This window comes from Taudactylus pleione, unplaced genomic scaffold (assembly GCF_031769625.1).
Source record: "Taudactylus pleione unplaced genomic scaffold, aTauple2 ptg000433l, whole genome shotgun sequence".
NCBI classification, from domain to species: Eukaryota; Metazoa; Chordata; class Amphibia; order Anura; family Myobatrachidae; genus Taudactylus; species Taudactylus pleione.
In genome coordinates, this window is record NW_028284835.1 from 186,311 (window position 1) to 200,090 (window position 13,780).

The following is a 13,780-nucleotide window of genomic DNA, read 5'->3' on the forward strand; positions in this document are numbered from 1 at the left end:
AATGCAGGTATGATGAGCTGTAACTGAATGCAGGTATGGTGAGCTGTAACAAATGCAGGCAGAGGTAATGAAGTCCAGCTGGGAGTGAAGGGAGGCAAAGTGCAGGGAAACAGCAGGTTCAGGCACTCAAGCAGGTGAAAAGGTAGGTGGAGGGTGCAGGGTAAGTCCAGCAGGTTGGAGGAGGCAAGGTTCAGGCTAGTAGCACTTCCAAGGAGACAGGTAAGGCACAGGTACTCTCTTTCACCCAAAGCTGAGAAACACGTTGCACTGGCCAAGGAAGGAAGGCTCTGGACCTTCCTAAATACCAGGTGCTGCGCTGTGACTGGCTGGAATGAGCACATGACTTACCAGGATTGGACAGCTGGAATCACATGGCCGCAGGCAAGGTGGCGGCGCCCATGCCAACAGAACGGAAACACCGCCAGACCTCACCAGGCCTAGTGACAATGTGCCCGCACAGAACCACACGTAGCCAATGCGAGGGGCCAAACACCAGCACCAATGCCAGAGACCCCCCGCCATAACGACCTCACAGGTAATACCCAGTGACCACCATGCCGAGAAACTCTGGCCGTGACATTGGGTCTTCCTTCTCAAGCTTCTTCCTTGCCCTTGATTTGTGCACAATTTATACATGCGAAGGTCAGTCTTAAGTATCTTGAAAACTTTATTACATCCTCCAGTTCTAAATTATGTGCTGCTAACCACACCCCTTTGCTGGCCAAAATAACTAAAATGCTAAATGACTGGTTATATCTTCCATTATAATTATTGGGCCGCATTGCTCTACTTATAATTTTCCCTAATTTGTCATATTTAATACAAATGCTTTCCGTAGCTATATCTCAAAGAGACATAAAGCTCTGCTCTAAACTATTTACAACATTTTTATGGCAAAACGGGAAACCTAAAGTAGCATCGGGTTAAATTAAAACGCACTAGACAAAATGGAGTTTTAGGTGTCCCCAATTTATTAGATTTTTCTAATGCGATACATTTTAGATATATTATAGATTAGTGTTTAGGTCATGACTCTTATTCAGCAATACATTTAGCACTCTTTTACATACGCCTAAATCATTACTTCCTCCTCAGCTACTGGAAAATATTTTTATTACACATATAAGGCTTGGTTGGCAATTAATCGCAGACTTGGACGTAATCCTCAGAGTTCTAAATACACTACTTTTTGGGGGTAATAAATCTTTTAGCCCAGGCCTTGAGGATGCCGACTTTCTTGTCTGGCATGATAGGGGTTGGGCAGCTATCAGGGATGTCTTTGATCCTGGTATTAAACTTCTTACTTTCCAGGAAATGAAAACTAAATTTAATTTACCCATTACTAATTTTTATATGCACTTACAGATAAGGCATTTTATCCAAACTATGCCATCTCCTATGTTGCACCCAGAGATAGAGGATGCCTTAAGTTCTCTATTTTCTTTCTTGACCTCTAATGCTTATAACACTAAGGGCCTGATTCAGAGCCGCTCGTTCGTTCCGAGCGATGTTTGCCCAACTGCGCATGCGTACGGATCGTAATACGCATGCGCGAACCAGTCAGTGCGGCCGAAAATCGTTTGTTCGCTAAATAGCGAATGCCTGCTAATATGAGTGACAGGAGGAGGCGTATGTGGGTGGTAACAGGGGAAGGTGCTTGAAAACGGGGAGTGGAGATCAGAACGCAGGCGTGCCAAAAGGTCAAAACGGGCGTTTTATGGGTGTGCATAATTAATACAGCAGCGTCACTGACCACGTCACTGGGTTATTTTATAGTCAAACTGCTTGCAAATTTGTGGTAGCAAAAACCAACCACAACAATTGCGAGCAGTTCATACGCTGGTCGATGTACTCGATTAATCTAATAAATAGCGGACATGACGTAGGATGTGAGCGGCCAGGGGGCGTAGTTATCCAAAAAACGACCACAAGTTTTGTTCGCTCGTTCAGACATAGAGGCGTGAACAGACCGCAAAGAGCGAACGGTTCATTTGAATAGCCACCCCTTTTTTTCGAACGAATGACCGCAAATAGCGACCGGCTCTGAATCAGGCCCTAAGCTTTTAATGACCGATTTGCAAACTGTTAAAGACAGAGAAACTTTGGAGGAGGTGTACTTTGAGATGGTCACAAGTGATCCCTAACCACCCTCTATTTAAGTACTATGACTCTACTATGAAGCTACTACAATCTGCAAGATTACAAGAAATACATTTTAAAGTACTTAATAGAGCATATATCTCACAAAGTCAAAGAGCTCATATAGTATTGGAAGAATCAGGAAAATGTTTGAAATGTGGAGCCTCTAAAGCTGACTTCTTTCACAATTTCTGGGAGTGTGGCCGCATTCGTAAATTTTGGGATAAAATTGTAAACTTTATTAATAGTATCTCACTCAGTGCTCCCATTACTCACAACAATAGTGACGATTGCCAAAAAGGCCATTTTGTTGAACAGGACTATCAAAACCCCTCCTTTTTCTGATGACAGTCAAACACATGTTACTGCAGATTTTATATTTTGATCGTCTGTCAACTCTTCCAGGTGTTGAGAAGGGAATGGTAAGATTTCAGAAAAAAATGGGGCACTTATATTTCCCACCTGGACATTACTACTCAATCCCATTATCAATAAAATTTGCGAGTCTACTGAGTGTTACTTATATCAACTCCTATATCGAATAATATCTCCTATTAGCCTTTTAATGCTCATTTACTGTAATGGTTATAGCCACCCTCTCCCTCAAATATACACTGATATATTCGAGAACTTTTATAGAGAGCAGGTCTGTGAAACGTTCTCCCCCATCTTTGACCCTCAGACTTTGCTTGTCATTCCTCCCTCCCCCCTATTTTCTTTTAATTTAGTAATATTGTATTTGTGTAGTTATACATTATTATATTTTATTATTATTGATTATTTTTTATTTGTCATCAATTTAATTGCTAGTGAAATATATATCGATTTGCTATGTTATGTACCTGTGATCATACCGAAGATTGTCTACAGTGGTCCTCATTGTGATCAGCTGGACTGGTATTTGGAGACTTCTTTCTGTTTCGCTTTGTCGACTAGCGCATATTTTGTGGACTCTTAATATGTTGACCTTTGTCTGGTATTATATTTTTTCTCTGTTATGATGCTATCTGTTTCAATGTTTCATTTTTTTTGCAATAAATAAACAGATATAAAATAAATAAATAAAATGAGTCTTAATAGTTAGTATGTTGGTGGAACTACACCAAGACTTTTCAAAGATAGAAGACCATGGAGTATCGATGATATCCATACCAAGGTCTCTATCCTGGTTTCTAGTGAATTTGGGAAACGTAGAAAAACGCTTTTCAATTAAGACTTTATATATGATGGAAAATACATGAGTGGGAGAAGCTGGGGACAGCACCAATTACTCAAAAGGCATTAAACTGTGAGTCCCTATAGAAAGGACTTTTGCTTGGAGAAAATGTTTTACCTGGAGGTACCACCACATCTCGTTATTGGGTAAAAGCCGCTGAGCTTGAATATCCGTAAAAGGCATCACTCGGGAAGGGTCCAGCAACTGTCCGATCCGTGATATCTCCGCCTGTGCCCAGTATTTGAAAGCCTGCTGAGAAACACCAGGAGGAAATGCAGGATTGTCCAATGATGGAGTAAGAGGTGATTGAATTAAAGAGACACAAACCAAACCCCTAAGTCGTTTCCATACCACTAGTGTAGGGCCCAGAGTCTGATGGGAAACACTAGGCGAGTGAGAGAGCTAAGGCGTAGCAGCTAAGTGGGGTTGTATGAAGGGACCCTCAATAATGACCTCACACTGCTTCTACATCTATGTATCGGCATATATTTACTTTGTAGCTCTAGCTACCTCTGCCTAACTTCCCCCATTACCCACCACTGACTGTATTGTCCTATGGCTGCCTGTTGCCTCTCCCTGTGGGCTCCTTTAGATGACGTCTCCTTTATATGCCTATACATGTTACTCAGTCTCAACTCTGTATGTGACGTGTGCTGCTTCTTCAGATTCTCTGTCTTCAGGAGGTACAAGAAGACCATTACAGGCAGCACGTGCAGCCCACCCTCTCTGCATTTGGTAACTCATTGTGCGGGTGACATTGGTGCCAGTCAGAAGCGAAGACTTATGGGAATTGGTTAATACCTCTCTCTGTCTCCTCAGGGTACAGCTCTCACTACAAGCAAAAGACTGGCGGGAAAATTGATGGCTGTTGTACCCGCTTCAAAGCTGACCGCTTCACGCTACTCTCCGAGAGCCATGCCGAGTTTTTCCGACCTGGGATTGACCTGTTAAACTGTGACAATGTTGGCCTCATACTCTTACTGCAGCCAACGCTCGCTGAGGGCATACAAGATGGGTGCCAACCTCCTCCACTCTGTGTGGCAAATACACACCTCCTCTCCACTCCTCAAAGGGGACATTAAGCTGGCACAACTGGACTTTTACTGGCAGAGGTGAATAAGTTATCTGGGTCCACTAAGGGCTCTCATTGCCCTATCATCCTGTGTGGAGATCAGAATACAACACCCAACTCTCCACTCTACCAGCTGCTGTACAATTGTGTCCTGAACTACATTGGTCTGCCAGCTTATAAGGTGGGCAGTGGAAGGGGACGACACTGGGGGGGGGGAACTGTTGGGAAGGGTTCCCATTTATCTGACACGACTTGTACTTCACAGGTCTCAGGACAGAATCAGTTCTCTACTAAACCCTATGAAGGGCCTCTGTATTCTCCTCTGTGGCCGGATATACTGGGGATCAATGACCACTGCCAGTATGTAACACCGCAGGCACCGCCGGCCACAAGTAAGATGATCCAGCACATTCACACAGCAAATGTTTCGTATTTCCTAAAGGGGAACTCCAGTTGTACTCCAGGCAGATTCATGGTTGTTGTCCTTGGCAAGTTGGGTAAATTAGCTGTAATTGTGTTTACACACAGATCTGTTGTATCTGCCCAGAGTAGAAAACTCTGAAGATGGAATTCCCCTTTAACATCATTAATATGCAGCCAGTCAGGGGGTCTCAGTTTATGAATTTCCGCTTTTAGAGAGACGAACGTACAACCGCGAAGGCCTCTTGCATCTCCGCTACTGTGACTGTGCTATACAGCGCCTCGTACATCTAGCTCTGATCCAGGTAGTGACCGATAATAAGCCAGGTAGGTGGGTGAGAAGATGAGAAGGTAAGTTTGGTCCAGTTTATGAAACTGCTCTTATTCTGTCTCTTCCACATATCCGCTTGCTGGGCCAGCCTTTGATTTACAGCCAGACAACTCCGGAGCCCCACTACTCAGGTAGTTAAGAACCCAGTGACCTAATTGGGATATGATATGCAACGCTACGAATCGCTCAACAGATCTTTGAAATTCGGGTGGGGTATATCTTATGGACATCGACCTCGTTGATACTGACAAAATGTCGACACGATTACAATGTTGACAAACTGTGTCCCAGCGGTGCAGCGGCTTAGTTTACCTGGCAGCGGCTCTGGCGATGCAACGGTGTCTTCTGGGACCGGAGTTCATCTGATCCTGCGGCAATGAGTACGCTACCCATAACCCTGAACCCCCCCCCTCCCGCAGCCTCTCTAGTGTCGGCATTCTGCATAATGTTGACATTTCAACAATGTCGACACCATAACTGTTGACCTGGGGGGAAGATGCGCTAAACCTCGGGGAATGATAAAGTACCAACCAATCAGCTCTGGGTTTGAAAAATGACCATTAGGACCTAATTGGTTAGTACTTTATCTTCATCCACTTTATGTGTCTCCAAGCCTTAGTACATAGACCCCAAAGTACCAACCAATCCGCTCCTGTCATTTTTCAAACTCAGCCTGTAAAGTGGCAGTTAGGAGCTGATTGGTCGGTACTTTGGGGCTCTATGTACTAAGCCTTGGCGAGAGATAAAGTGGACAAAGATATAACTAAAATATTCCTTTTCAGTTTTATGGAAGGTACTGTATCTAAATCCCCTGCAATACAAAAAAAATACCTCATCAATGTTCTGATTGCTGTTTAATATGTAATGAGCATTGACTCTTAACTGCAGTGGAGCTGCGACAGACCCCTCACCGCTGTTTACTGGACCCTCCATAAAATGTTATCCGGCATTTAGAGGGTCCCCTCGAATCTATCCCTACCCTGTCTGTGAGACCTGGAGCAGCCTCTAGAGCAGCAACAGAATGTAAGTGACACCAGTCACATAGTAACATGGGAATGTCCTGGGGATCGTGATATTTTATTATCATGTGGAGTTGCCATCGGCTTGCAGCTTCCTCTCCATTGTCCCTGTAAGGGTATTAGTGACACATCTGTAGTACACAGGATCGAATGAGCCAGATCAGACCTGATATATGTTACTTACTGGTTATCCTAATTATCCCACAAAGGTATCTGTTATATATAATGTCATTTCTGTTCCTGTAGTAATCTGTGCATGTCCTGGATGCGTTTGGAGATCTGTAATATATCTGCCCTGCATTCGGCCACTAGAGGGCAGTATATAACGTACTGTATTGTTATTTATCTTCCTAGCACTTAATGCAGGCGGCACATACTGTGATATATTTGTGGGTGCATCAGCTCTATACGTAGCATGATAAACTGGACACAACAATCGCCTGCTGTCTCTTTGCTTGTAGGTCACCCCTTTTCCTCCAGCATCACCTTAACCTGACCTCTGCATATAACCATTTCCTGCCGGCCAAAGGCCGCCCTGAAGTGACCACCATGCCGCTGGGTGTAAGGAGCACTGTAGATTACATCTTTTATTCTGCCGAGCCATTCCCGATAAAGACCGCCCAAGGCTGTGCGTTCTGAGCATGCATTGCGGTACGCGAACACTCCACTGCGATTGGGACTGTGATCGCAATGGCTACGCAGTCCCATCGCAGAGTGAATGCCAGGAAGCACCGTTTGGGGTTGGCAGAACGCAGGCATGCCAGTGCGTTTAAACACCGTTGCAGGGGCATGCATAAATTATCCACTGCGATGCCCTACGCAGTCTCATAGCGTGTGATGATGTTAGTAATTCCTGAGTAAGGTCAGAGCCTGTGTAAGTGTGTGTGAGGCTGTGATGGTACTCCATGTTACTGATGGTCTCTCAGTCTTGTGTAGTCACTGTGTGTGATGAGGTTAGTAATTCCTGAGTAAGGTCAGAGCCTGTGTAAGTGTGTGTGAGGCTGTGATGGTACTCCATGTTACTGATGGTTTCTCAGTCTTGTGTAGTCACTGTGTGTGATGAGGTTAGTAATTCCTGAGTAAGGTCAGAGCCTGTGTAAGTGTGTGTGATGCTGTGATGGTACACCATGTTACCGATGGTTTTGCAGTCTTGTGTAATCACTGCATGCGATGATGTTAGCAATTCCTGAGTAAGGTGAGAGCTTGTGCAAGTGTGTGTGAGGCTTTGATGGTAGTCCATGTTACTGATGGTTTCTCAGTCTTGTGTAGTCACTGTGTGTGATAAGGTTAGTAATTCCTGAGTATGGTCAGAGCCTGTGTAAGTGTGTGTGAGGCTGTGATGGTACTCCATGTTACTGATGGTATCTCAGTCTTGTGTAGTCACTGTGTGTGATGATGTTACACACTTGTCCCTGTGTATACTAGGTCTACGCTTCTACCAGGACGGTCAGTTAAAGCATTTGGGGCGGTTGTGCCTTCTCTCCGAGGGAAATTTGTGGGCCGGACAGGTGCTTCTAAACCCATACTGCAGCTCAGACCACCTCCACCTCATGGCCCGGTTCAGCTTGGAACTGTCGGAGTGACCAATCGTGATGCAGAGTTTACCATCCGGTGTGGAGAATTCGCCTGGGTACGGGGGACATTTGTCTTAAATTATTTCTCCATTTGGTTTGATTTTAGGTTTGGTTTAACTGAACTGCAACCCACAATGAGCGAAACGTCATTCAGTGCAGGCTCTCGTCCCCAGCCTCTTGGCGTGTGGTATCAGAGGGTGGAATGTTTACTGGGCTTGTACACGTGTTCACAGAAGGGTGTAGTGAGAGCTGACGTTCGCAGTGTGGGAGCAGATTAAGGATTTGTTGGCAGTGTGTAAATGTATAACGATAACATGAATTATATGTTGCTTGTCATACACCAGAATGAGTTGAGTTTTTTTACACACTGTACAAGGAATAGACGAGGAAGAGTTTACTTGTTTATTGGGAATTCAGTGTAAAAGTGCTGGGATAAATAAGGAAAATATATGGTCAGAAAACAAGGTTCTCCGCTAGGCCGTTGCATTCACATGATACATCGGACGTGAGAGCAATTACTGGGTCCTGATAGGCTGGCACACATGGCTTGGTGATAAGGCAATCTGCAAAGGGTTAATACTGACCTGTAGCCCTTTACCCCGTAGTGGTTATTAACTGACCCCTCCCCGCTATACTGTACACCCCCCCAATGCCATCTTGTTCCTGCACCTCAACTTTCACATTTCATTGACACAGGAACAAGTTGCCCCAATCTGATATCGGCCCGGGGTCCCTTTGCGTCACTGTACTAGTGGAGGAAGGGGGCATCACAGGTAGCATGAAGAGGCTGAAAAATGTGAGGTCATACTGTGGGTGGTCTCTTCTCAGACCCGGATCTGGTAGCCGCCGAGGTCCGGTAGAGAGTTGGGGTCTGCAGGTTTTTCCCCAGATAACCTGAAGAGAAATAAAACAAAATAGAAGATGGTCTTTGGTGCCTCTAAAGGTCCTACCATTCACCTGCAGAAAATGTGTAGCACCACAACAACGTAATCTAATATATAGCACAGGGCGAAAAGAGGACACTGCAACGCTGCCCGTGCCTCCAGCACAGCTCCCATTCATGCATCCGGGAGGGCTCCCATCCATGCATCCGGGAGGGCTCCCATCCATGCCTCCAGCACGGCTCCCATCCATGCATCCAGGAGGGCTCCCATCCATGCCTCCAGCACAGCTCCCATCCATGCATCCGGGAGGGCTCCCATCCATGCCTCCAGCACAGGTCCCATCCATCCTCCAGGCCGGCCCCCATCCATGCCTCCAGGCCGGCCCCCATCCATGCCTCCAGCACGGCCCCCATCCATGCCTCCAGCACGGCCCCCATCCATGCCTCCAGCACGGCCCCCATCCATGCCTCCAGCACGGCCCCCATCCATGCCTCCAGCACGGCCCCCATCCATGCCTCCAGCACGGCCCCCATCCATGCCTGCAGCACGGCCCCCATCCATGCCTCCAGCACGGCCCCCATCCATGCCTCCAGCACGGCCCCCATCCATGCCTCCAGCACGGCCCCCATCCATGCCTCCAGCACGGCCCCCATCCATGCCTCCAGCACGGTCCCCATCCATGCCTCCAGCATGGCTCCCATCCATGCCTCCAGCACGGCCCCCATCCATGCCTCCAGCACGGCCCCCATCCATGCATCCGGGAGAGCTCCCATCCATGCCTCCAGCACAGGACCCATCCATGCATCCGGAAGGGCTCCCATCCATGCCTCCAGCATGGGTCCCATCCATGCATCCAGGAGGGCAGGAAGGGGGATGCATTCAACAGGCTACTTCTTTTAATATTTGGAACCTATCTTTAATGCTGAAGCCCATGAGATTGTGGTCAGCAGCAGTGAACATTAGTCATACAAAACAGATATAAAAGCAGTGGGGCATTATAATTCCTACAATTGTCATCTATATACCCTCCTACTGAGCAACCTCTAACATGCATTGCTGAATTGTGGTCTTCTGTCCAAATATACAGAAAAAGAATATGTGAGGGCTAGTCCAAGACAGTGGGTAACGGCTACCTACTCGGGGCGGTTACCACTGGGCTGCACAGCGACCACGCACTGCCATGTGCAGGCTCGAACCGTGATCACTGTGGCCGGCTCAGAGAGTATACAAACAGGTCTCACTTGAAGCACACCCGGTACATCGTAAAGGACCCGTGGCCACATACAGGAGGATTTCCAGAGGTCTCCAGTACGCTACCTGTGAGTACCACCTCCGGTTATGGATGAAACGGGAACCGTTTTCTGCAAGCAACAGCATTATTTAAAAACAACGATGTGATACCTTTATACCCGAGCGGTTACGGCTATAAGACCTTTAATATAAACGGGAGATATGCAGCTCAGAGTATCATTTTAGTGGTAAGAAACCTATTTACTATCATTACTCTACCACTCCGTACGCGGATTGACTCTGCTTATTAAGAACCACAAGGTGTCAGCTTATTATAAGAAAACAAATGATACAACATTGATACTTTTTTATACTGTTTGTCTGGCTTTAGAAATATCTATTGCTGTATTATGCCTATTTGTCTTCTAAAGTGATACTGCCTATGAATATACATTTTATTGTTAATAAATCATTTTTTATTCACCCACTGTCTGTACTATTGCTCACATATACTTTTTCTGGTTATGTCACAGGACTGTTCTCATTGCCTAGCATACAGCACAGTCATAGCTCAGGCTGATAACATACAGTCATGGAGGAAAAGCTCAGATGTATAATAATAATCAATATATTTAGCGAAGGCCGCATCAGGACATGTATAAGTCAACCATTTAAGTATGGTGATATAGGATAAGATGGCTGCATCTTACCGTCTGTCTGGCCGCTCCCTGCGGTGAGGACTGGACTGTCCTCGCTGGGGGGAAGAGGTAATATCCCTCTTCCGGTCTTTAGGTGATGGGGGTCCCTTGGATATCTGAAAGAAAAAAAGGGTTATCACCACTACTGTCCGCCTTCTCCTCCTCCCATTATCACCGCTGCTGTTCTTCTCCCTTCCCCATCTCACCTCGTCACAGCTGCCCCCCTCCCCCATCATCATTGCTTCTCTCCTCACCCTGAGTCGCATCTCCCTGCTGTGACGTTCCAGCTCCCTGCGCAGAGCCTCCACGCCTAGTTCCTGCACATCGAGCACTGAGTGCTTCCAGTCAATCTGCTCCACACTGTGCGGGTCATGTGACACATAGGGGCCAATCTTCACTTTCCACAGAGTGTGCCAGCAGCGTGCATACGCTTCCTGAAAATCCGCCATCAGATCGCTCAGCGTTCGGTAGCGGAGCGGCTTGTACATCAGATCTTCTCTTCGGCTTATTCCAACGGCCCCGAAATGTCCTCCCCAGTGTAAGCCTAGCACAATATGCCGGAAACAACCCCCGGAGAATTGAGTCTTGAAGCTGATGGGGAAACGCTCAAGCCCGGAGATGTTGTTAGTCAGGTAGCTGTGGATGAGGGTTTAGGATAATATTTCTTCACAAATACAGTATATGGATTACTAAATGACTGAAAGCTTGTTCCAAGAGTTATAAATGTCCCTCCATGATCAGATCGTGCAAAGCTCTGCTGCGTGAGGAATATTCTACACCGGTATGATCACAGAATCCCCAGCACCCCCACCTACAGTCACTGTGAGGAGTACTGCTGTGTCACACAGAATCCCCAGCACCCCCACCTACAGTCACTGTGAGGAGTACTGCTGTGTCACACAAAATCCCCAGCACCCCCACCTACAGTCACTGTGAGGAGTACTGCTATGTCACACAGAATCCCTAGCACCCCCACCTACAGTCACTGTGAGGAGTACTGCTATGTCACACAGAATCCCCAGCACCCCCACCTACAGTCACTGTGAGGAGAATGGTTATACAGGGGAATGTTACACAGAATCCCCAGCACCCCCACCTACAGTCACTGTGAGGAGTACTGCTGTGTCACACAAAATCCCCAGCACCCCCACCTACAGTCACTGTGAGGAGTACTGCTATGTCACACAGAATCCCCAGCACCCCCACCTACAGTCACTGTGAGGAGTACTGCTATGTCACACAGAATCCCCAGTACTCCCAACTACAGTCACTGTGAGGAGTACTGCTATGTCACACAGAATCCCCAGTACTCCCACCTACAGTCACTGTGAGGAATACTGCTGTGTCACACAGAATCCCCAGCACCCCCACCTACAGTCACTGTGAGGAGTACTGTTATGTCACACAGAATCCCCAGCACCCCCACCTACAGTCACTGTGAGGAGTACTGCTATGTCACACAGAATCCCCAGTACTCCCACCTACAGTCACTGTGAGGAGTACTGCTATGTCACACAGAATCCCCAGTACTCCCAACTACAGTCACTGTGAGGAATACTGCTGTGTCACACAGAATCCCCAGCACTCCCACCTACAGTCACTGTGAGGAGTACTGCTATGTCACACAGAATCCCCAGCACTCCCACCTACAGTCACTGTGAGGAGTACTGCGGTGTCACACAGAATCCCCAGCACTCCCACCTACAGTCAGTGAGGAGTACTACTATGTCACACAGAATCCCCAGCACTCCCACCTACAGTCACTGTGAGGAGAATGGTTATACAGGGGAATGTTACACAGAATCCCCAGCACCCCCACCTACAGTCACTGTGAGGAGTACTGCTGTGTCACACAAAATCCCCAGCACCCCCACCTACAGTCACTGTGAGGAGTACTGCTATGTCACACAGAATCCCCAGCACCCCCACCTACAGTCACTGTGAGGAGTACTGCTATGTCACACAGAATCCCCAGTACTCCCACCTACAGTCACTGTGAGGAATACTGCTGTGTCACACAGAATCCCCAGTACTCCCACCTACAGTCACTGTCAGGAATACTGCTGTGTCACACAGAATCCCCAGCACCCCCGCCTACAGTCACTGTGAGGAGTACTGTTATGTCACACAGAATCCCCAGCACCCCCACCTACAGTCACTGTGAGGAGTACTGCTATGTCACACAGAATCCCCAGTACTCCCACCTACAGTCACTGTGAGGAGTACTGCTATGTCACACAGAATCCCCAGTACTCCCAACTACAGTCACTGTGAGGAATACTGCTGTGTCACACAGAATCCCCAGCACTCCCACCTACAGTCACTGTGAGGAGTACTGCTATGTCACACAGAATCCCCAGCACTCCCACCTACAGTCACTGTGAGGAGTACTGCGGTGTCACACAGAATCCCCAGCACTCCCACCTACAGTCAGTGAGGAGTACTACTATGTCACACAGAATCCCCAGCACTCCCACCTACAGTCACTGTGAGGAGTACTGCTATGTCACACAGAATCCCCAGCACTCCCACCTACAGTAACTGTGAGGAGTACCGCTGTGTCACACAGAAACCCCAGCACTCCCACCTACAGTCACTGTGAGGAGTACTGCTGTGTCACACAGAATCCCCAGCACTTCCACCTACAGTCACTGTGAGGAGTACTGCTATGTCACACAGAATCCCCAGTACTCCCACCTACAGTCACTGTGAGGAATACTGCTGTGTCACACAGAATCCCCAGCACTCCCACCTACAGTCACTGTGAGGAGTACTGCTATGTCACACAGAATCCCCAGCACTCCCACCTACAGTCACTGTGAGGAGTACCGCTGTGTCACACAGAAACCCCAGCACTCCCACCTACAGTCACTGTGAGGAGTACTGCTGTGTCACACAGAATCCCCAGCACTCCCACCTACAGTCACTGTGAGGAGTACAGCTATGTCACAGAATCCCCAGCACCCCCACCTACAGTCACTGTGAGGAGTACTGCTATGTCACACAGAATCCCCAGCACCCCCACCTACAGTCACTGTGAGAAGTACTGCTATGTCACACAGAATCCCCAGCACCCCCACCTACAGTCACTGTGAGGAGTACTGCTGTCACACAGAAACCCCAGCACTCCCACCTACAGTCACTGTGAGGAGTACTGCTGTGTCACACAGAATCCCCAGCACCCCCACCTACAGTCA

The 13,780-nt window shown here is 47.6% G+C and overlaps 2 protein-coding genes across 2 annotated transcripts in view; one reads left to right on the top strand and one right to left on the bottom strand.

Moving 5' to 3' along the window:
* The first annotated feature begins 554 nt into the window (after positions 1 to 554).
* ANGEL1 (angel homolog 1) lies at positions 555 to 7,780 on the top strand. Its single transcript, XM_088447524.1, is given in 9 exon segments — positions 555 to 642; positions 2,545 to 2,561; positions 4,021 to 4,090; positions 4,175 to 4,608; positions 4,693 to 4,819; positions 5,064 to 5,174; positions 5,267 to 5,309; positions 6,659 to 6,822; positions 7,623 to 7,780. Coding segments are annotated over 9 exon segments (1,212 nt in total).
* Positions 7,781 to 8,159: 379 nt separating this feature from the next.
* VASH1 (vasohibin 1) overlaps positions 8,160 to 13,780 on the bottom strand; it is a 28,341-nt gene continuing 22,720 nt past the window's right edge. The window contains exons 5-7 of the mRNA XM_088447460.1: positions 10,838 to 11,219; positions 10,596 to 10,699; positions 8,160 to 8,665 (exon numbers count right to left, since the gene is read on the bottom strand). Coding sequence (XP_088303586.1) covers positions 8,596 to 8,665; positions 10,596 to 10,699; positions 10,838 to 11,219 — 556 coding nt within the window. The 3' untranslated portion in view covers positions 8,160 to 8,595. The remainder of the gene's footprint in view (positions 8,666 to 10,595; positions 10,700 to 10,837; positions 11,220 to 13,780) is intronic.